Genomic DNA, 25415 nt, shown 5'->3' with positions numbered 1-25415 from the left:
AGATTGATGTTACAAATGTCAGCATTGATAGAGGAAGAGAGAGGATGGGGAAAGAATCTGAGGCATATACAATAGATGAAAAATAACTTAAGTCCACACTGTCAAAAAGTAGTGGAACCACAATTCTACTTCATAGTTCATGCTGTTAATCAGTGCTCTGTATTATCTACTGGACAGTACTAAGCACTGTTTGGAGCCTTGATGGCATATAGGTAACCAAGTCAGAAACAACCAAAGACCTTGCATGCATATATGCATAACCCATGGACACAGACAATAGGATGGTGAGGGCCTGGGACCAGAGCAGGCTAGAAGAGGTCAATGAGGGGAAAGGAGGTCATATGTAATACTTTCAACAATAAAGATTTAAAAAAAGAAAAAGAAAGAACCCCAGCCCTCAAAGAACTAATATTAGAAATATAAATTTAAAAATAATTTTAGTGATAAAGTCTGTGAAAAAATTTACAAAACTATGGGTAGAATATTGAAAATGTTATCCACACTTATTTTTAAAACTAGAGACCCAGTGTGTGAATTTGTGCATGGGTGGGGTCCCTTAGCCTGGCCAGCCATCAGGGCCAATAAGTGCCAGCCCCGCAAGGTGGAGGGGCCAAGGGAAGTTGGCTTGCCAGCTTCACCCCTCTTCAAGGCCCATCGAGACCAGGCCTAATGCTGGAGGGGCTGTGGGAGGTTGGCTGTGGGAGGGCACTGACCACCAGGAGCATCTCCTGCATTGAGGATCTGTTCCCTGGTGGTCAGTGCACATTATAGCAACTGGTCAACCAATCATTCTGGTCATTCTATGATTAACTAATTCATCATGTTAGCCAAAATATTCCTCTTTCAGACACAAGTATACCAAATCATATATGAAAAATACATTCACTAAGTTCAGTATTTCAGTTCCATTATCAAGTTATCCAATGTTTCTTCTGATTTACTGTATTTTCCGGCGTATAAGAAGACTCCCTAATTTTACAGTTAAAACATAGGTTTAGTCCTATATTCGCTGTATAAGACAACCCCCCACTTCCGAGGCAACACCAGTTCTTTTTTTAATAGACCACCTCTCTGACTCTGGCCAATCTGAGCAGGCTTTTTACTAGAACACAGTGTAGCTGTGTTGGCCAGAGTCAGAGAGGCGGTCTATTAAAAAAAGAACTGGTGTTGCCTCGGAAGTGGGGGATAGTCTTATACAGCAAATATAGGCCTAAACCTATGTTTTAACTGTAAAATTAGGGGGTTGTCTTATACGCCAGAAAATACGGTAAATGATATTAGAAATAATGTGTTTAAGTGAACAAGAGGGCATAAATCTAAAAATCAGGAGTAAGAGTCATAGTTCTGACTTTCACTGGGTTCATTTGAACAGTTTTCTTTCTTCTTCTTTTCTTTTTTTTTAAGAATGCACATAAACTCTGAAGGGCTAATAAATATTTTAGGTTCAATGGCCAAATGGTCTCTATCAAGACTCCTCTACCATTGGTGAGTGAAAGCAATCATACACAATTATGTGAAAAGTGAGCCGGGCCACGTTCTAATAAAAATGAGTTTGTGGACACTGGAAACAAAACTTCTTATAATTTTTATGTGTCACAGAGTATTCTCTTTCTTTTGATGATTTTCAGTCATTCAAAAATGCACAACCATTTTTAGCTTGCAGGCCTGACAAAAATAGGAGCCTGAAGCGGATCCCCCTTGCACTGGGTGATCACACAGGTCACGCCCTAGAGCCCAATCTGTCACCGGCCATCAGCAGCCTTTCGCTGGGCTGCTGCCTCTGCCTCCAGTAAAGGGACAGGAGAAAAACTGCACTTGAAGAATTCATGTGTTAGTCCTCAGACTAAAGGGTGTATAAGGGTCACCTGGAAGCATCTTAAAATTTAGATTCATTAAATGGATTCCATACTTTTAACAAGTATTGTAGGTGATTTTGATGAAAGTGACTGTGAACTGCTACTAAGAACCTTGACCCAAATAAGACATAGAGTATATTACCCATAAACAGGAGATTACAAAGCAGTGAGGTAAGGATCACAATAGAAATAAGAAGGAGCAAAAGAATACATCATTTTGTATGAACAGCAAGGAGTAGTTAGGAGGTAATATGGGCAAGTGGGTGAAAGTTTCAAGTATTAAACCTTCATTTATACAGAATACTTAATTGGGTGCTGTGAAGATATTCTGCCCTGGCTGAGAGAAGATGGCTGAGGTCAAGAAAGGAAAGGAGCAGACACACAGTGGACCAGAGCTGTGGTCTCCAGCCTGGGGGGGTTTATTTCTCTGAAGTGGTTTTCCCATTTGCTAGCTCTGTGACTACAGGCAATTTCCTGACATCCTCTCTGCCTCAATTACCTCCATTCTAATAATAGGACTTATCTGGTGAGGTTGTTGTGAGGTATAAGTGAGTTTTTACATGCCAAGTGCTTAAGACTGTGCTTAGCAAAGAGTAAATATTACTGTTATTGATGTTGATGCTGATGTTTTTAGCCATGATACTGTCCAACTCATTTTAAAGATGACTGAACTGGCATGTAAGAGGTGGAATGTGTGTCCTACATTGGGACTGATGACGTGGAAATTTGTTGGGGACAGGGAGAGATTTATCATTCATTCATTTTCTGTAAGCTTCATTTTCTTTACCTATAAAAATAAAGCATAAAGACCACATAAGTTCTGTTCCCTTTACAAGCTGACATTTTTTTAAATATGTTCACATTTAAAAATCACATAAAAATAAAATTGAAATGCACCCAAAAGAATACAACATATGATTAATTCCATTAAAGCCCAAGCAAATGGATTACTTTTAAAGGAATTGTTCAGAATAATGGGTTTACTGTGCTTTTGTTATTTTAAGGAACGCACTAAATGGGTAAATTCTTTCTCTTGCCCTAGCTTGCTGTTTTATATGCAAGAATGACTAATGGATATTGTTTCCACCTTCTGTATTTTCTCAAGTATAATTCAAGCACTTTGAAATCCTTCCCCCCCAACCCCCCGCCTTGAGACTCATTTAAAGCTAAAGAGAATTGTTCTAAGACACAGCCTATAATTTTGTCACTTCAGCTCTGACTGGGGAAAAAAACACATACAAAAAAACCCTGAAGTGTATACTTATAGTGTTAGCCATGCCTGGCTGAGGAGGTTAAATCTCATGTAGGTGCTGAAAGGGGAATCTGTTCCATCTTCAAAGAGATTAATTTTATTTATTGTTTAATATGCTTGGCCATCTCTTTTTATAAGTGATATTGAGATATAATTGATATACAACATTGCACATATGTAATGTGCATTTTTTTTAGTTTGTGCATGCACACCACAAAGTACTAAACATATCCTTCACCTCCAAAAATGTTGTGTTCTTTTGTTGATTTGTTCTTCTTATTTTTTGTTAACTGTAGGCACTATCAACATGTTGTATAGGAAATCCCTCAAATTCATTCATCTCACATAACTGAAACGATATAATTGAGCAAGAACTTGATTTCCCCATCACCTCAAATCCCCTGAATGCACCAAATTTATTGTCTGATCTCAGAGGCAAAGAAGGGTAGGACATGGTTAATGCTCAGATAAGAGAGATTAAATTAAAGGAGACTTTAAAAAAAAAGTACAATATTTATTGATAGAAATGTAGCATATTTGAATTTTGAAAGCAGAACTTTCATTGTAAAACATCCAAAAGTTCCTGACAGTGGATAAATCTCACTTGAATAAGCAGATGACAGAGACGTGATTAGTATTACATAAGTTTACCTTATTAATTTCATACTCTGCATTTTCTCAAAGCATTTTAATACTTTTGAGTATATATAAAGCAATGAAAGTAGAAACTTTTATTCCTATCTTAAGATATTGATATTTCATAAAAAATAAACATTTATTGAAACTTTAATGAAGGACTCATTCACAGAGCTACTCTGAACTGCTTAGTTCTGGACCCTTTGGACTATTAAGTTTGCTGTGACTCTCTTCTTTGATCAATTTGGACTCCTTATTCTTGCTGTTTTGGGGTTTTATTTGTTTGGGGTTTTTTTGTTTGTTTGTTTTGAGGGGGGAGATAATTACTGTAGTCAGTTGTTCTGTCCTGAGGTGAAGGCCAAGTCACATTAGAGGGTTAGAGGCCTGGGGGAGTGACAGTGGGAACATCATGAGGGAACCCTCTATTCTATGCCAAAGTGTCATTTATAATAACCCATACCTTTGGTAAGTCCTATTTTTCCCCACTGTGAGACATGTTACAAGTTAAACTGAGGCATAATAAAATTTTTAAGAGTTTATTTGAACAAAAATTGATTCATATCCAGCAGAGTCAAAACGAAAGTAGTCCTCACCACCACTCGAGGATAGGAGCCGAAAAGACTCTTACAGATTCCCCCTACCCCATTCCAGAGCAGAGCATTCCTATGGAAGCTTTCCTAAGCCTAATGGCATAAAGCAAGGAGTATCCCCTGCCAAAGAGCACCTTACTTCTCCATTTTTATAGTTTCTTAATTAATATATAATATAAGAACACAAATCCAAACTATTGTGGCTGGAGTGTTACTTAAGTGGAAATTGTAAACCCCTTCTGTTCTTATAGTTGCTTTTTTTGTTGTTTTTGTTTTTATATTGCAACCTCAGTGTAATCTAAGCATAGAATTCAGCTTAATTAAAATAAGTATGTGTGCAGAAGCAAATTATGTGTTGGTGTGGTGAGACTTCTGTGAGTCTCACTCTTGAAATTGTTAATTGAGCTTGGGGTAAAAATAGATGAAAATAATCTTTGTTAATTAAATGCAAGCACTGTCTGAAAGTCATTAAGTAGGTAAAGGCAACCATGAACTTGAAGACCTCAGAATCCAGATCCCTGGAGAATTAACATGAGGCCTAGACATGATTTATTTTTCAAAGTAGCTGGAAAATTTTCAAGGTAAATTGAAATGCCTGTGACACATAGATTTATAATTTAAAATGATAAGTAATGTAAACAGCATGATTTTAATTCCTAGGTATCATGGGAGACATCTTCTAACTGTATCCAAATTATTTTGCCAAATCAGGGCAAGTCAGTTGCCCTGCTATCAGCCCACAGAACAGTAGCAACTAGATAAATATTTGGATTGTGTATCCTGTGAATTATTTTATTATTTTTAAATGTCATTATAGAATAATGCTTATAAATATAAACTTTGAAGGTATCAGATTTGGTTTGGAGATCTGTCTATGCAGTTTCTTTTTCTTATGACCTCAAGTATATTGCTCATTTCCTCTATGCTAGGAATTTCCTCTATGCTTTTTAAAATAAAAACAATAATATACAATTTATAAGGTTATTGAGATGATTAAATGAGATATTATATGCAAACTACTTTGCACGTAGGTGGCATATCATAGATGTTCAAGAAATAGCAGCCATTATTATTACAAGTAGTTCTTAATTACAAATTTACCTTCAAAGTTCCTGTCTCTTATTTTTCTTTTTTCCTTAACTTCAGAAAATATCCTGTACATTAATATTTTCAAAAATGAAGATGGGGGAGGGAGTAAAAACTAAATTATTTTACATTTATTTTCTTTTCCTACTTTAAGAATTATGTTAATATAAGTAAATTCCTAGACACCCTTGTAATTTCATTTTTCCATCTGTTGTCAATTGACTCTATATCTAATGTGTATAAACACAGCATGTAGTTCAATGCACCTGAAACACATTAACTAGGCTGCAGTATACTTGTAAGGATTTTAAGACATGATGAAATTGCCCACTACTTTATATTTCCATCCTATCTCTTTCTGACTTTCATTAAGCTGTTTTGCCATGATACTACAAGTCTATGTTCTTTTCTTTCTTAATTTCCCCAATCAATTCTTCTATGTTGAAGATTCTTTTTTAACCCTGAATCATGTAATATAAACTCTGGGAAATACTTTAAGTTTACATAGTTTTTTATATGGATGACTAATTTTTTTTTCTCCATGCATAAATACTTGATTACTTTTCCATTCAATTTATCCAACTCCCTACAGTTCTTTTTCATTCACATGGTTTGCTGTCATTTAAAACTTCATAACATTTCTAGAGTGCTTCTTATTTGTCAGCCATTATCCTAAGGACTGGGAATAAGTAATCAGATACAGCTTCTGATCTCAAGGCTCTCAGTGCCAAGATGGGCAGTAAGAAAACTAACAGCCAACTGTGATACAGAGTGATGTTTGGCTGACATGAGTCATTGGAGAATACTAAGGGATGACATAACTTAAATCCCTGGAAGGTAGGATGGTCTCAGAACCCATCCCAAAGTGAGTATCATATAAACTAAGAACTAAAAGGTGACTAAAAGGCAGTTAAAAAGAGGAAGGGTGTGTAGAGAAAACCCTAGTCTACCTCCTATGTTTCTCCTTTACTCTTGCACTGCTACCACATCCACAGCACTTCTGATACCAGGTACGTGGGAGTTTGTCCTCCACCACGCAATTCACTGAGACAACTACTTGGTGTCCTACAATTGAACTCAATTCTCACACTATGCACTTGGAGATAGTGTCAGATCTCTCAGGGCTCAGTCCCATAAGATTGCTACCATCACATTTTTAGATGCCGATGGCAAGTGCAAATTATCACCTGTGCTTCTGACTAATTGGCTTTAAATCAGAGGTTCTTTCAACCTCCTTGGGTTTGATGAATATGTTAGAGCAGCTCACAGAACTTGGGAAAATAGCTCCAACTATGTTTACATGTTATTAAAGGATATGTTAAATGATACAAATGAAGAGATACATATGGCAATATCTGGAAGCATCCTGGATGCAAAAGCTTCTGTCCCTGTGAAATTGGGGTGCATCATCCTTCCAGTACCTGGATTCATCAGCACCCTGAAAGTTCTCTGACACCTGCACTTCGGAGATTTTTATGGAGGCGTCATTACATAGGCATGATCAAACAACTCCACTTCCTGTCCCTCTCCCCTCTCTGGAGGATGGAGGATGGGACTGAAACTGTCAAGCTTCCAGTCATAGCTTAGGTCTTCTGGTGACCAGCCTCCATCCAGAAACACACCCAGAGTCATCTCAATAAAACAAAAGATGCTCCTACTGCCCTTAATCATGTAGGACTTTACAAAGGTCTTAGGGATTTTATGCCAGATATTAGAGGCAGAGACCAATATATGTATATTTTTTTCTATCATCTCACCAAGGGTAATCCAAATGAATAAAAACCCAGTCAAGATGACATTTCCTATGTGTGTGAAAGCAATACCTTCAATAAGCCAGAACACAAAGTGTGGATAGGAAGATAAAGTTGAAGAGGTGAATGGGGGTCTTTGTCATTATGTAATAAACTTTTAATGTACACCAAAGTTGACTAAGTACTTTACAGTACAAAACTAAACAGTATCATTATCCCTCGTAGAAAAGGAGCAAGAACTTGAGTTTAAGTAATATGAACAAGGTCATATTGCCAGTTACACCTAAAAAGATCAGGACTCAACCAAGATTATTTAGGGATAAATAAACTACATGCTCATTATTACTTGTCTCAAAATCTGCTTTGAAGAAATCTCAAACTTGGTTAGAAAGCACAGTAGAGGTAAACAGTTGTTTTAAAGATGCAAATTTCTATAATGTGTTTAGCACAATCTCAAACACATTTAAGAGCTTGACAATTCATTGCTATTTTGTTACCTTACTGTTTTTTATGTTTTTTTTATTGTTATTGTTGCTAGAATGCAATTTCATTGCTTGATCTATCTTTTTCTCAGTGGTGTCTGATACTGGAACAGTGATTAATGAGTATTTGTTAAATAAATGGATTAATACATCTTAAACTCGAGAAATTTCAGAATTTAGGAATATAAATTGTATTTTCTCCAAAATCACTTTAAAAAAAATCACATGTTTCTGTATATTTCCTCACACCTCAAGTTCTAAAGCATCAATTTTCACTGGTATTTAGTTTCCTTTTGAAAAGGACATTTTACATTATTTGAAGAACTCAATGAAACATTTGCATGAATCTCAAACTCTGATTTCAATAAGGATTTACATCTTCCCCACCCTCTGCCTGATATCCACATTGCTGTCTTTGTCCCATGTCCTCAGGTCTACACCCACGAAGCACCCAATTCCTAAGGAAACTGCATCTCACAGCACCTTTCCCATGCTTTCATTTACAGTCTGCAATTATCACCATTTAAAATGTATGCTATTTATTTTTGTTTATAGTTTCTCTCTTCTGACAAGAATTAAAGTTTTGTTAAGGCTAGAATTTCTTCTTTCCTCTTGATTTGTTTTCCCCCAATGCCTGTGCTCAATGAAAATTTGTGAAGTAAATGAATCTCTCCAGGTTGGCAGGGAAAACAGTTGTTCAAAGACAAGGGGATAGGAGAGCATCTGTAGAATCCCAGAGAGAGTTTGGTAGAAACAAAGAATGAGAGCTAGGGAGTTTTTCAGACTTGAAAGACCACCAGAAGTCCATTGTATGGGCTCAGAGCTTCTCAAGCAGAATGCCAGAAAGATAGAAGCATGCAGAGGCCAGAGCTTTAGTTGAAGTGCTTTATTTTTCTAGTCTCCTGTCTTAATTCCATCTTCCTCCAGATATATTTTGGACAAAAACAGTGAACCTGTAGTACTAGGAATATATAGAGCTCTTATATAAGAAAAAGTTTCTCCCATTGTGCCTGGTAAATTATTAGAATTTTCCAAAATCTCCTCTTAGCAATTCCATAGGCTGTGTTGTCTTCCATGCTTCCTACTATATTTGCAGGACACTTTTATTATTATTATTATTATTATTATTATTATTATTATTATCATTTTAGTCCTCATCTAAGGATATTTTTTCCATTGATATTTTTAGAAAGAATGGAGGGAAGGGAGGTGAATGTGGACGAGAAAGAAAGAGAGAAAGAGAGAGAGAGAGAGAGAGAGAGAGAGAGAGAGAGAGAGAGAGAGAGAGAGACATCGATGAGAGAGAGACATTAATTGATGGCCTCTGGAACTCACCCTGGACTGGGGTAGGGGATCAAGCCTGCAAGAAAGATACATGGCAAGGACACTTTTAGTTGCAAGGGACAGAAAACTATCCAAACTACTTTGAACACAAAGGGGAAATTTTTGGCTTTTATGCTGAAATGCCAGATGTAAAGATAAATATAGTCAATACTATTGTAATAACAATATATGTTACCAGGTGGGTACTGGAAATATCAGAAGAACACTTTACAAAAAGCATATGATTATCTAACCACTATAGTGTCTGTATGCCTAAAACTAATACAAAATAATATTGAATGTAAATTGTAATTGAAAAATAAAATTTAAAAAGAAGTCAGGAGAAACCATGGATGATCTTTAAAAAATGGCAAAAGAAGTTAAAAAAAAAAAAAAAACCATAATAACAACAAGCTGGAATCAGAAACAGAAAAATTCATCAGGACTCTATCTCAGCCCCCTGCTTTCTCCACAAGACAGAACTACAATAATGGCAAACAGCTCCCTGATCATCTACTACCAGCTTTTCTTCCAGAGCAGAGAGAATCTCCCCCCATACCTCTGCCAGAAGCATCTCAAGGAACATGCTAATTGCCCTGACTTGGATCATGTGCCCAGCTATTAGCCATCAGCTCTGACCCCTTGAGTGACAGTCCCTCTAGGATCAGAGCTGAAAGGGAAATCAGGAAATTCTCTAATAGAAATGTGAGATGTTACCAAAAGGAATATGAAGGGATGGTGGACATTTAGAAACAAATGTCAATGAACACTTGACAAGTCCTGGTTGATCAGCTAAAATGATTGTGGAAATGTCTCCTGACTACATTTCCATGGGCCTTCAGTGGATGAAAATGAATGCACAACTTGCCTATATAAGAATGATATGTGCAGGGCTAATTCATTTTGGTTTTCCTTTTTATTTAATCCATTTCTACACTAACATGAAAGGATATCTCTGAAGGAGTTCTCAAACACTTTAAATCTTTATCTTTTGTTATTTCCAGGTGAGTTGGTTTTACACTCATTGTTTTTCCATATTCATTCATTATGTAACTGAACACATTTTTATAGAGTACTATGCACATAATAATATGATTGATGCTTCATATAAAAATGTTCCCAATAAGACATTCCTTTGAAAATTATTTTCGCATGAAATATTATTAGTTCTTCTGTTAATTAAATAAAAAAGCAAAGTGAGTAAATAGGGAATGAAATATTACATTTTAATAAGTGAAACACCCACAGAAATAGACAGGGAGATTGTAATAAGTGTTTGACATCAAGGCGTGTTTTCTCTGAGGGGTGGGTGGTGTGTCAGCTGAGTTGGGAAGGCTGGGATGGTGCTGGCTATTCTGAGCTGGGGAAGGATATTCAGGCAGGAAGATCATGTTTCTCAGTTCCTGGTAAGGAAGAGTCTGGTTTGTTTAGGGGACAGAAAGGAGGTAATTGTGGCCAAAGGGATTATGTTGGAAGTTAGAGACCTTGTTAAGAAATTTCAATGCAGACTCAATAAGTTGGGAAGACATTGAGATTCTTTAGAAAGCTGAGAAATGACACAATATTAATGTAAATATGGCTGCTTTGTGAAAGACAGATTGTAGATGAGCAAGAATGGGAGCAAGGGGGCTAGTCATTTAGTGATTTCAGTACTTGAAGAAATGGCGTTTACATAGTTATTCATGGTGTGATGATGCCCCTAGAAAATGACATGCCATATTTGCAAGTGCTGGAGTGCATGTGCAAGTTCACTTGATCTTGTGAACACATCACAGTCCATCTGGGCACTGAAGCTGGGGCAGGTAGCAGTGCGAACACCCAACTAATTTATGTCTTTTGTTTATTTGATGATTATTGGTTAGTGATTTTCCTTAATTAACTGCTATATTTGGACTAGCTGTGCTACGACAATGGTCACTAAAATAAGACAGTGAGACCAATTTAATTCTAAGTACTTATGACAGTGCTACAAGTATTTAAGTCCAGCTTATTTGTTTGTTAGTTTTCAAATTGCAGATACATTATTTATTAGGGTTAATGATTGTGCTAATAATTAGTCTTCAGCTTTCAATCTTTTTATTTATATTTCTTATATACTTCAAAAATATAGACCAATACAAATTTTATCACATTTCATAAATTAATTTTTGAAGTTAATTTCTGATTTAACAACACATGGATCATACTTCTTATTTAGGTACATTTCCAACCTGATAGATACATTTTCCAAGTAGACACTTTTTAAAGAAAATTTTCACATTCCTATAAATATTACAAATGTTATTCAAAATGCTAATCATCTTTGGAAATATTTTTGAAATAATAATGAGTAAAACAATGTTTATTTTCTGATTGTTTGCATTCATTAGATCTTAATCACATTCAAGAAAATTCAAAATTTTTATAGTTTATGTTCTACTTTGGATTTTAAAAGCTTGTCATTTTATTTTACAGATTGTTGCCTTGCGTGAACAAAATGTTCATATACAAAGGAAAATGGCATCAAGTGAGGGATCCACAGAGTCAGAACATCTTGAAGGGATGGAACCTGGCCAGAAAGTTCATGAAAAGGTATGACCTATATAGCATGCTCTTACATGGAAATGCTTACTTGCTATACATCATTTGACAGGAATATAAAATCCATGTAATTGTTATATTTTTATTTGTTTGTCAAAAGTTCATGATGATTCCTTTTCATTTATTGCTCTCAATTTGATTCTCTTAAAAATATGTGTGTTTATGCCTGGCTAAGTGTAGCTCACTTGATTGGAGCATGATCCAGTATACTAAAAGGTGGTTGGTTCAATTCCTGGTCAAGGCACATACCCAGGTTTCGGCTTCAGTCCCTTATCGGGGAGAGTACAGGAGGCATCGGATCAATGAACTGGTGTTTTTCTCTCACATCTATGTTTCTCCCTCTCTCTCTTCCTCTCTCTAAAAGTCAATAAAAATATCTTTAACTGAGGATTTTTCAAAAATATGTGTGTTTATGCTTATACATATATGAATTTCTCATTACTTACTATTAATTTGATTATCTTAAAAATAATTCAGTCATATCGATATGTAACTAGAGGACCAGTGCATGAAATTCATGTACTTTGGTGAGGGGGGCGTTTCTTTCATCGCAGCCTGAGCCCTCTCTCAGTCTTCCATGATTGATTGCCCAGCAGAGGGAGCTGGGCAGTGGCGGTGGGCAGGGCAATCGTGGGGTGAGGGGGGGGGGGCGCAACCAATCACATCACACCTGCCTTGGTGGCTGTAGTCAGTGCTGGGTCACCATGGCACCTGTGACCCAGCGGGGACCAAGAGGTCAGCAGTTCAGCCTGCTCGCCAGTCCTGCCCAGCTGAGCCCACACACAGCCTGGTGTTCAAGTCTGTTCAGTCGTTTTAGATATTACAGACCCTGGCTCTCTATGTATTAGGACTTTTTAAAGTACAAGAACAATAACTTTGGTTTATAAATGGTATTATGTACAGTTGTCAAAAATCTGTGCTTTATCACTACAAAAACTTTTTGATAATTTCTTATTTTACTTTTTTATGTTTGAGGAGACCTTATCAATTTATGATAAATTGCACAAAATAATATCTAAGTCATGGGATTTTCACTGCTTTTTTTGGAAGGGAGTGATTCTCTAGGTGGGGCTTAGACCCAGGCCAAGGAACCCAGAAGTCTGTTTGGCCCTTTTCAGTGCTGAACCACTTGTATCCAGCTCAAGAGGAAGAAGGTTTATGGCTGGTAGGTCTGGAATCAGGTGCCTGTTCACATCCTGTGTACAAGGTTCAGGCAGTCTCCTGATATTTGTCTTCAAGGAGTTTTATCATTGGGTAGAACTCTTTAATCATCAAAATCACATGAATCAAGTAGATAAATTGGTGTTATTGCAAATGTCAAGGGGTTTTAAAACATAGAGATTAAGAAGCCACAGAACAAATAGCACTAGACTTTTTACTAGAAGATAAACTGAGCACTTCCAGACTTACCCAGTTGAAATAAATGGAAGGACTTCTTATGTTTACAAATTTGGGTCAAAAAGCAAAGGAAGCCTAATAAACTGGACTGATTTCTGAGACCACCATCATGTCTTGTGGCTACGAAGAAAACAGCCCTTTATTTAAGGTTTCATTATTTTAAGCTTTATTCATGTATTTTACAGATCTTAAAATAAATATTAAAATAAAATTATAGATTTTATAAGCTGTATCTCAAATCTGAATAATATTATCTATCTTTTCTTCAGATAAATGAACTGACACTAATTCAGTAAATAAATCACCAAGATCTTTAGAATAAGGCATTTGCACATGAAACTAAATTTAGAAAACTAACATGTAATTTTCTATTACTATTTAATTTTATTTTATGAATACTATATTTACTTATATGTATTTTATTTATTGCTGCTTTATTTTAATTATGTCATCAGTAATACAGTGCTATCCCTTTCCTCAGAGAATCATAGAATCACACTCATTTGGATATAAAAATGGACTTTATAGTCATCTAGTCTTTTTTTAGAAGTCTATAAAATATTGTCTTCTGTAACAATGCTATATTTATAATCATCTAGAATAGAATTAGAGAAAGATGCCTTTCAAAGACATAAAACCTTGACATCTTGTCTACTAAAATAAAACTGTTTGATGCTGAAGAATTCTTCTAGTACTTCTTCAGCATCAAATATTGTTTAAGATATAAATCCTAAATATCCAAGCATTATAGAATGTAAGAATTCATGTCAGATTAAGTTTCAGAAATTCATTACAGAAATAAGACAAGGATTTATGTATAACTGATGTTTATCTTATGAACTCCATGGGTAGAGGAGTATATATATATAAGATTCTGAATACCTGTCTTTAACTTTCTTTGCCTTCCAGTTTTTTTTGTGAAGGCATTTCAACCAGTGTAGAGAAATTCTGTGATATTGCTTCTCGCCCATGCTTTTTCCCCCCTCTTTCTTTATTTTTTTCAACACTATTTATCCCAACTATACTCCTGTGCACCTCCAAGCCCCCTGCACTCACCATACAATTGTCCCTGTCCATTAGTTCTTATTTAGTTCTTATTTCATTTTTTCCATTACCATTTATCACTTCTATGCCCTCTTTCATATCCTTATCTTTCCCCCCACCCACAATCACCATAGTGTTGCCTATTTCCATGAGTCTTGTCCCTTTTTTCCCCTTTTTGCTCAATCCCTCCACCTTCCCTAACAATCCCCCGCCAACTAGAACTGTCTGCCCGCTCTCTATCTGTGAGTCTGTTTCAATTTTGCCAGGCAGACCAGTTTGTTCATTAAATTCCATATATGTGTGAAACCATACAGTGCTTGTCTTTCTTTGACTGGCTTTTTTCACTGAGTATAATGTTTTACAAGTCCATCGATGCTGTTGCAAAGGGTAACATTTTCTTCCTTCTAATGGCCAAGTAGTATTCCATTGTGTACATCACACATGTCAAACACAAGGCCCGCGGGCCAAATCCGGCCCACCAGGCCTTGCAATGTGGAACACACCGCGCTGTCATCACTGCACTCCGCTGCGTTCCATCACAATGACGCGCGGTGACATAGGAGGCTTGTGATCTCGCCAGCCGCCTCACCGGCAGCCATACTTGCTATCTATTACGCATGCGCATAGATAACAAGTCACGCGAGATTCAGGAGGCGTGACCTATAGTCCGGCATCCGATGTGGTTGTGCGGGTGGCAGAGCAGAGGAGAGAGTGAGTGTGCGGGCATAAAAAATACACAGCAGAAGCTGCCAGTTCCTGGCATAAAGTGCAGGCATAAAAATCGCAACAGAATCTGCTATCTGTACCCAGCCAGGCATTTATTGACTGACTTTTTTTTTCTCCACTCCATCTGCCAAATCAAGCTATCCCTGTGCAGTTTTCAACTTTTTCCTTCTAACGCAGATTTCCAATAAACTACATCTTTTACTGCCAATATTGATCCCAAAATGTCCAGGAAAAGAAATGTTGACGGTGAAGGCAGACAATTTAATGACAAATGGGAAAATGAATACATGTTTGTGCTTAGAGAGGGCAAACCAGTGTGTATATTGTGTTATGAGACAGTGTCAGTGATGAAAGAGTACAATATACGTCGTCATTTTGACACCAAACATAATGTTAAGTATGGCAAATATACTTTGGAAGAAAAGCATAAAATTGTTAAAGAACTAAAAGGCAAACTACAATCACAGCAGCAAATGTTTACAAAGGCTACAGCGAAAAATGATGCTGCAGTGAAAGCAAGCTTTATAGTGGCTGAAGAAATTGCCCATACTTCAAGGTGTTTTTCAGAGGGTGCCTTTTTGAAGCAATGCATGCTAAAAGTGTGTGAGCAAGTATGCCCAGACCAGATACAGAGTTTTCAAAATGTCAGTTTGTCAAGAAACACCATTGCAGATAGAGTTCAAGAACTCTCAGGAAATCTATCATCACAGCTGGCCAAACAGGCATGCAGTTATCTCGCTTTTTCACTTGCTATCGATGAAAGCACAGACAACACTGATACAGCGCAGCTGTCCATCTTTATACGTGCTACAAAGACCGACCTCTCTGTCACTGAGGAACTTTTGGATGTAGCTGCCATGCATGGGACGACGACTGGTAGAGATATATTTGAGGCTGTGGAGAAATCTATAAATAATTTTAAATTACCCTGGGAAAAGTTGGTGGGGCTAACTACCGATGGCGCACCTTCAATGTGCGGAGAAAAGAAAGGCTTGGTTGGACTAATGAAGGAAAGAATGCAAAAAAAGTCACTGCCACACACCCTTGATTACTTATCATTGCATTATCCACCAAGAGGCTATGTGTGGAAAAGTTCTGGACATGAATGACATAATGACCACAGTCATTAAAACTATTAACTTTATACGGGCACGTGGCCTGAGTCATCGCCAGTTCCAGCAGTTTTTACAGGAGGTGGGTGCAGAGCATGGAGATGTGCCATACCACACAGAAGTAAGATGGCTGAGCAAGAGCGCAGTCCTCAAAAGATTTTTTGAGCTCAGAGAACAAACTGCTCTTTTCATGGAAAGTAAAGGAAAGCCCTTGCCTGAACTGTCGGATCCCGCCTGGCTATGTGATTTTGCTATGATGTGTGACATATGCGAGCATCTCGCTCAACTGAATCTGAAGCTGCAGGGACGCAAACAAGTCATCACGAAGATGTCTGACATGATCACAGCATTCCAGCGTAAACTTCAACTATGGAAGTCCCAACTGGAACAGGACAATCTTGCCCACTTTTCCGTTTGTTTGAGTATCTCAACCACTATTTCTGGTACTTTTCCTTGCAGTCGGCTGGCTACCAAAGTTAGCCGTTTACTAAGTGAATTTGAGCGGCGCTTCTCTGACTTTAGAACACAGCACTCAGGCTTTGACATCTTTGCCAATCCTTTTTCAGTTGATGTCAACAATGTGCCCCATCACCTTCAGATGGAGATAATCGAGCTTCAGTCTGACAGTGGCCTGAAATCAAGGTTTCAGGATGTGAAATTGAGGACTTCTACCCTCTACTGCCCCCTGACTCAATGCCAGAGCTCCAACTTCATGCTGCCCGTATTCTATCCATGTTCGGGAGCACCTATCTTTGTGAACAGATGTTTTCAATAATGAATCTGAACAAAAACAAGCACAGATCACGTATTACCGATGACAACCTCCATGCTGTTTTGCGGGTTGCTACAGCCCAAGAAATAAAACCGAACATTGACTCATTGATCCGGGGAAAACGGTGTCAGACATCTAGCCAGAAAACAAAACAATGAGCATTTTAGGTACATTCCAATATTACTGTTTTGCTTGATACCAATATTACTGTTTTGCTTGATAGCATGTGAGTTGGTTAACAGCACTGTTAAGGAAAAGATTGTTCCACTCATTTTAAATTCACATTTCTGGTTAACATTGTCAGTTTATAACTGTTCAGTAAACCATTCGGCCCGCGATTTAGGCTGGATTTTAAATTTTGGCCCCTTCTCTGATTGAGTTCGACACCCCTGGTGTACATATACCATAGCTATTTTATCCATTCTTCTACTGATGGACACTTGGGCTGTAGAGAACCCAGAAATAAAGTCACTCAATCTTTTTAAAAATTATTTTATTTTTTAATATTTTTATTGATTTCAGAAGAGAGGGAGAAAGATATAAAAACTTAAATGATGAGAAAGAATCATTGATTGGCTATGACCTTGGCCTGGAATCAAATTGTAATCTCTTGGTTCATAGGTTGACACTCAACCACTGAGCCATGCTGGCTGGGTAGAAGGATAATTTCTAAATGCTTTGGGATAATAATATACTAATATTGTTTAATATATCATATCCCTATCCTCCAAGTGAAGCTAAAATATGTCATGTATACATAATTTTTAAATTTAAAAGTAAACTGTGTTTTAGTTTATATGATACCTGAGATGATTCAAGAAAGCTCTCCGAAAGATTTATTTATATCACAATTCCTTGCCTGACATTTTCTCATCTTTGTTGTGATATAATTTTGTGTACATTTAACATTGTGTATAACATTGTGTACATTTAAGATGTACATGTAATGATTTGGTAAATGGATAAACCATAAAATGACTCCAATAAGGTGAGTTAACACATTCACTACCTCACATAGTTATCTTTTGTGTAGAAAAGGAGATGAGGATATTTAAGATCTATTCTTTTAGCAATTTTCAAGCATACAATATACTAATATTATTGTTAACTATAATCGCCATGTTGTATATTAGATCCTCAGAACTTATTCATTTCCTAATTTCTGACATTTCTTTTTTTTTTTTTTTAATATATTTTATTGATTTTTTACAGAAAAGAAGAGAGAGAGATAGAGAATTAGAAACATCGATGAGAGAGAATCATCGATCAGCTGCCTCCTGCACACCCCGCACCGGGGATGTGCCCGCAACCAAGGTACATGCCCTTGACGGGAATCGAACCCGGGACCTTTCAGTCCGCAGGCTGACGCTCTATCCACTGAGCCAAACCGGTTTCGGCCTGACATTTCTTAATAAAATATGAAACAATATCCTAATTTTTACTTTATCATCCTTAAGTAAATACTCCTCAATTGCACAAATATAAGATTGTAAAGTATCTTTTCTTTTCAAAATTATCTGCTATAATTTGATTATTTAAACTACATTAATATTATTGAATAACAAATATTATAGCATTGTCATTTAAATCCTAACAGTTTTTACTTAGAACTGCTCCAAAGGTATATTCAAACAAAGAAAAAGAGCATGTTATTTTGAGGGAGTATCTACATAATGAAATTTATCAGTGTAGGATAATTGTTGCATTCATGTATAAATTGCAAAATGGTTGTTGGGGGAAAAATGACAAACTAAAGTGAGGTAGTATGGAACAGTCAGAAGGTGACTTGTGAATCCTAGTCACATGGATTACTCTGTTTAGGGCAGTCAAGTTACTTAAATTGTAACTAAGTTACAATCTAATTAAGTTACTAGTAATTACGTTACTAGTCTGTCTGGGTTATTAACCACAGGAGATATTTTATGTCTGTGGCTTGAGAACCCTGCTGACAAAATAGCTGATAAAAATAGTCTTATAAGACCACACTCTGAAACAGGCCTATGATTCGTAGAAATGTTGTGGAATCATTAACATTTTCAAAACAAAAAGTGAAAAGAAAATATAAGCTGAACTGAAACAAGTTCAAATGTTTTTAATTTGTTGTTCTAAAAGAGTATAAATATTCTTGGGTAATAAAAATTTTCAGAACACAAAAATTTTACCTCATTAGGAGTTCAGAGCTGAGCTCAAGAGCTTTCATTCTGTTGCTTTCTAGAAGACGGTTAATTTGTCAGGTGGTTGTTTTTTCTGTTGCTGTTTTTTTGTTTGTTTGTTTATTCAATAAACATGCTACTCTTGTAGAGATGATAACACTCCTGTATCCTGTATCGTATAATCTGCAGTTCCAACTACTTTTTCCTGCTGTAAATGTTAAGTGATGTGGATAAGCAGAATGCTAGACAGCGATGGAGAATCTGGAGACATAGTCCCAGTAATAAATTCACCAGGAAACTAGAAGGAGACATAAATATGCCCCTCCCCCCAAAAAATATTACAGAAGTTGATAAAGTGGCTTCAAAATGATACATACTACAGTTTAAAGAAGAGATCAGTTATTTCTGTTTGGGGGTGTCAGAGAGACAGAGTGGAACACTGATTTGTTCGGACCTGGATGCGAATTCCATTTCTGCCAATTACCAGCTGTGTGTGCGTGACGGTAGGCTCCCGCCTCCCTGCGCATCAGTTGCAGGGAAATACGCCTAACTGACAGCTTTGTTGCAAGGAATAGAAACACTAGCAATGAGTGAAAAAAATCTTGGCACATTGATTACAAGCATTAAATAGTGTAACTTTAGTATTTCATACCATGGGCTTTCATGTGCACTCATTTTTTAACAAGTGTTTTGTGACGATCTTATTAAAGGTGCCTGGAAAGAGGTCCTGGTCTAGGTAGGTCAGAGTAATGAGCAAGACAGATGAGGACACTGGCAACAATTAAATGCATATAAGTGGTGAAAGGGGGTCAAAAGGTCAAAAGAAAAAAATGTTTTTTAAAAAGCAGTGAATGTGAACCAAGGAGGGGAGGTGTGGGGATAATGTTACATAGTCATGACAAGGAAGGACATCCGTTAGGACCAAGCTGGGGTTTCACCTGGCACTTTAAACTGAGAGGTTCCGAGGCAAAGGAAGCGCAGTGTGAAAGAGCTTCTTGGACACATTCTCTGGAAGGAAAGGCGACAAGGTAACTGAAGCCTAATGGATGGGGAGAGAGCAGCAGGAGACAGAACAGCAGTGAGTAAGTCCTTGTAGGCTGCGGTGAGGAGCCCAATGTTTTAAAATATATTTTTATTGATTTCAGAGAGGAAGGGAGAGGGAGAGAGAGAAAAGTCAATGATGAGAGAGAATCATTCATCGTCTTCCTCCTGCATACCCCACACTGGGGATCGAGCCTGCAACCTGGGCATGTGCCCTGATCAAAAATCGAACCACGACCTCCTGTTTCATAGCTGGATGCTTAACCACTGAGCCATGCCAGCCAGGCAAGGAGATTGATTTTATCCTCAAAACAATAGGAACACACAGTAGTATTTAAAACATGGAAGCATCCTGATTAAATACTTTTGGGGCAATCAGTTGCATTACAATTTTATGTGGATTTTTCATTTTTTCACATATTAGATTTCCAAAGTAGGTATTTTCTTTTATTAATTTTATAGATATTAATTCTATAGGACCCTTGTATTCTCACTTCCAGACAATAGTGTGCTCTTACATTCCCTCATAACAGGTTGATTTCTCTAGGTGTTTTGATGATTTAAAAAATGTCTCTAACCCAATCTGATTGTTTGCAGTCATTTAATATTTCATAATTATACATATTTACTTGTTTCCTGAAGTTGATTATTTTATTACATACAAGAATATGCTTTTTAAGAAAATTCTTTACTTTTTCCCACAACTTCTTTAATTAATTTTACTCTGAACCAATTCTCCAAATTGGTGGCATTCAAAATGTTTGAGCACTATAAATATGGCTCTTACAACTGAGCAAGAGCCATGCTCTGGGGCCACAGCTTATGGAATCTTGCTTTAGCCACATGTGCTCTTCTCTGCGAGGTAAGAAGTTCATGGGAACAAAGGAAATTACATATCCATGGTTGATACATATACCCCTTGTTACCATGTGATAGGTACTTGGAAGCCAACACTTTCTGACCAAACATAACTTAGCTGATCTTCAGGGTTTGTATGGGCCTATATAATAAACTAGAGGCCCAGTGCACAAAATTCATGCACTGGTGAGGGGGCGGGGGTCCTTTAGCTTGGTCTGCACCCTCTTGCAGTCTGGAATCCCTCATTCCTACCACCCACCTGCTCATTGCATCTGTCCCCTTTGGGAAAGCTCCAGGGCATGCCCAGCCTGTCTCTATCAGCCAGACCCCAGCAGCAAGCAAACCTACTAGTCAGAGCATCTGTTCCCCGCCCCCCATTTTGTGAAAAAAGACCTTGCAAATGTGATAATGTAAATGCTGAGCACCCATATTTTAAACTGAAGTTGCTTCTTTTGAGTCTTCAAAGAATCATTTTGAAAATAGGGGCTCCTCAAAGTCAAACACCATTCCTGTGTCATTACAATGGCCCACCACTCATGTGTCATGGTCTAGATCACATGTGTCAAACACAAGGCCCGCGGGCTAAATCCGTCCCGCCAGGCCTTGCAATGTGGCCCGCACTGCGCTGTCATCACTGCACTCCGCTGCATTTCCATCACAATGACAGTTTATGACTGTTCAGTAAACCATTCGGCCCGCGATTTAGGCTGGATTTTAGATTTTGGCCCCTTCTCTGATTGAGTTCGACACCCCTAGTCTAGATAAAACTATGCCCGACCAGTCACTGACCCAGTTTTCAAGTTCCAACAGCAGTGGTGTCATCCCCTATTAGACTGGTCATGCAGGGAGGATTTCGCCTTCTTCACGTTATGCCAGTTTGAGCCTTGGTTCCAATTAGGTTCCCAAACTCATCAAGATGACTGATCCAGGAAAGTCTTCCTCACTCACACACACACCTGGGCTGGAACCAAAGGCCAGGCATTGGACACTGGTCCCAGTCCATAGTCCTACTTTCTGCCTGGTAAGTTCTCCTTGTGAACTCTTGGAGAACTTTCTGATCCAGCCAAATGTCTTCATCTGTAGAATTCAGAATAACTTTGAACTTCACACCTGAATGGAGACCAGTCTTTTGTTGGTTTGTTTCCCTCTCTCTCCTGAGGGCTTTTGGTAATTAAGAGAAGTATCCTCCTCCTCTCCTCTCATGTGAAGACGCAGTGCAAGAGACATTTTGTCAGGTTTCATGAAATTTTCTTCCTCTGGGTCAGGGGTACCTATTTATCTTATACGTATGTGCATATCAAAAAGGACTGCTTAGCGATTCTTTCAGGAAGAAAAGAGATCTTCTCCGGTGTTACTCCTTTATTCTATAGCTGAACAAAGAGACATTTAAAGATTTGTAATTGAAAACAAAAATAAAACAAATAATTCTTCATTATACGTACTTCACCTCCTTATATCTTCTAACTATATTGATCATTAACATGTGACAGGGGAATATTTTCCACATGAAATCTTTATTTATTTATTTATTTATTTATTGAAATCTTTAATATGTTCACTTCATGTTATAATATAAAAATATTTTGTTATTATTACATTTCTGAGTATTAACATTGATCATTAATCAAAATTAACATAAACATTAACATTGAATAAAAATTACTCATATTTTATTTAGAGTTAGGATACCATAAAATGGAATATATTTCCATCAAGCCATATACAAGGGATATAGAAAATGAATTATATTTTCATTTAAACATTATGAGAATATCAGAACTTCAAAATAACAGCTTTTCCTCTGATAAAAATATATTTACTTTTATTTTTTTTTATTTTTTTTAATATATTTTTTATTGATTTTATACAGAGTGGAAGGGAGGGAGATAGAGAGTTAGAAAGATCGATGAGAGAGAGTCATCGATCAGCTGCCTCTTGCACACCCCCCACTGGGGATATGCCCGCAACCAAGGTACATGCCCTTGACCGGAATCGAACCCGGGTCCCTTCAGTCCCCAAGCCGACGCTCTATCCATTGAGCCAAACCGGTCCCGGCAAAATATATTTACTTTTAAATTTGGTGGTAATTAAAAATGGCTTATAATTTGAAAAAATAAAAAATTTTATACTTGTTCACAAAACTGAAAACAACAAATAAACAAACAAGAAAAATAAACAAAAACTTTTGGGTACAGACAATGGTATGGTGATTACCAGAGGGCTGGGGTAGTAAAGGGTAAAGGGCATCAAATACATGTTGATAGATGATGATTAGACTTTGGGGAGTGGGCACACAATGCAATATACAGACCATGTATCACAGAAATGTATACTTGGAACCTATATAAGTGAAATCATGTGGATCTTAACTTTTTCTGTCTGACTTATTTTGGTTAAAATGATGTTATCACAGCCCACCCATGCTGTTGCAAATAGCAATATTTTATATTTCTTATGGCTGAGTAGTATTCCACTGTACATATGTATCACATCTTCTATTCTAATCATCTATCAAAAAACACTTCCGTTGTTTCTGTGTCTTGGCCATGAATAATGCTGTAATGAACATAGGGGTACAAATAGCCAACAGATGTGTGAAAAGATGCTCAACATTACTAGCTATTAGAGAAACGCAAATCAAAACTACAATAAGACATCACCTCTCACCTGCTAGAATGGCTCCTATCAACAAGGCAAGTAATAACAAGTGTTGAAGAGGCTGTAGAGAAAAGGAGCCTTCATTCACTGCTGGAAGGAATGAAAACTGGTACAGCCACTATGAAAAACCATATGTAGGTTCTGCAAAATATTAAGAATAGAGTTGTCATATGACCCAGCAACCACTCTCCTGGTTATCTGCCTGAAAATTTTGAAAACATTTATTGCAAAGACATACGCACTTTTGTGTTCTTTGCAGCATTATTCACAGTAGCCAAGACATGGTCAACTTTCTTAAAAGGTTGATCCTTCTCATTTTTCAGAAATAAAGAATGAATTCAAGTTTTGTTTTTAATTTTAAATACTAAATATTTAAACTAGTTAATACTAGAATAAATACTAATTTGGGGTTCTATTATCATATTTTTTATTACAACCATTTCATTACTCATTTTATGATTTATTTTTACTCTTTCCCTTTTAATGTCAGACAATTTTTCAGGTTTTTATGACTAAATTAGAAACAGTAGTTAGAAAAGTACCTGGATAATATAGATCTATGGTTCTTAACCCCAACTAAGCATTATAATTACTTAGAGAGTAAAATCAAGTATATGTCTTGACCTCACCCACAGATATGGTCTAGAGTAGCATCCATTCGGTAATTTTATTCATTCTGCCAAGGATTCAAATGTGTGGTCATGGCTGAGAATAACTGGTATGGAGTACAAATATAATTTCTGCTTTCCTCTAGGTTTTAGATTTGCAGGGGCTGTAAATAGATAGTTTATATATGAAGAAACAGATTTAAGTCGATGGGGAATTAAAAGCAACAGTTGTGAATTCTGTACTTGAGAATCTATCTGTAGGTAAAGATTTAAAGTCTGAGGCCAGGTTTGATTTTTGAGAGCTGAAAAGCAAGGTGGAGATTAACAAACACAGTATAGATGAGCCAAAATGCCCCAAAGTCATAGCTTTGAATCCTTTGGATTAGCCAGTGCTTAAATGCTTTGTCAACTTTATCTTTGTTGTTAATTGTTTGGTTATTTGATTTGGTTTATTCTTTCTTTCCCCACACTATGCTATTTTAAGGCAAGAAATTTCATATTCTAAGCCTCCAACCTGGTGACATATGGTAGAGGCAAAACAGATAGTAACGTTTTGGTGATTGAATCAAAGAAAGGATAAATGAAACCATGAATGGACAAAAGAAAGGAGAAAGGAGAGTGGAAGGAAAAGAGAAAGAACAGAGTCTTGGTAATGTGACACTGGAATAAGAATGCCTGGGTTCAGATCTTAACCAAATTACTTTTTTAAGTAGTTTTACATTAAACAAAGTACACTCTGTGATTAGATTTCCTTTTGTGTATTCAATAGGTTGTCATAGAGATAAAATAGTTTATACACATAATACACTTAGAACAGTGCCTAAAACATAGTCAGAACTTAATAAATGTTAACAAAATGGAGTAATGTAAAAACCCATGCATACTGATAGACAAAAAATTACCAGCAATGTATTCTTGGATAAGCAAGTACTCAATAAATAATAGCTAATATTGTTACTTGGAATTATTCTAATGAATGATATAATCTTATTTGGGGATTTGGAGGTAAATTCAAATTTAAGGATTTGAAGTAAAATAAGGAGCATAACAATCTCTTAGAATGAAAGGAAATATTTGTTAGCGCATCATATTGGCAGAATGTTCCAAAGTTCTTCCCTAGTTCAATGCCTGGTTTAGGACTCATTCATATATTCACAATTAGACTTTATTATTGGCCTATGGAATCCCTAATTGATTTGGCCCCTAATTATATATATATATATATATATATATATATATATATATATACATTTCCTTTTTAAAATATATTTTATTTATTTTTTACAAAGAGGAAGAGAGAGGGATAGATAGTTAGAAACATCTATAAGAGAGAATTATCGATCAGTTGCCTCTTGCAAACCCCCCCTCCCCCACTGGAGATGTACCTGCAACCAAGGTACATGCCCTTGACCAGAATCGAACCTGGGAACCTTTCAGTCCACAGGCTGACTCTCAATCCACTGAGCCAAACCGGTTTCGGCATATATAT

The 25415-nt window shown here is 36.8% G+C and overlaps 1 protein-coding gene across 24 annotated transcripts in view; it reads left to right on the top strand.

Annotated features, from left to right (window-relative positions):
* PPFIA2 (PTPRF interacting protein alpha 2) overlaps window positions 1–25415 on the top strand; it is a 413992-nt gene that overhangs the window by 280540 nt on the left and 108037 nt on the right. For 23 of the 24 annotated variants that reach the window (XM_045588288.1, XM_036456932.1, XM_036456935.2 and 20 more), the window contains one exon: window positions 11431–11547. In XM_045588288.1, the coding sequence (XP_045444244.1) occupies window positions 11431–11547 (117 nt within the window). Of the gene's footprint in view, window positions 1–146; window positions 153–8858; window positions 8863–11430; window positions 11548–25415 lie in introns of those variants that run through there. The other variant, XM_045588300.1, reaches the window with a different exon arrangement.

Source organism: Pipistrellus kuhlii, unplaced genomic scaffold, assembly GCF_014108245.1.
Source record: "Pipistrellus kuhlii isolate mPipKuh1 unplaced genomic scaffold, mPipKuh1.p scaffold_m20_p_3, whole genome shotgun sequence".
Taxonomy (NCBI): Eukaryota; Metazoa; Chordata; class Mammalia; order Chiroptera; family Vespertilionidae; genus Pipistrellus; species Pipistrellus kuhlii.
Note: the sequence above shows the minus strand (reverse complement) of the source record. Positions and strands in the feature narration are given on the sequence as shown.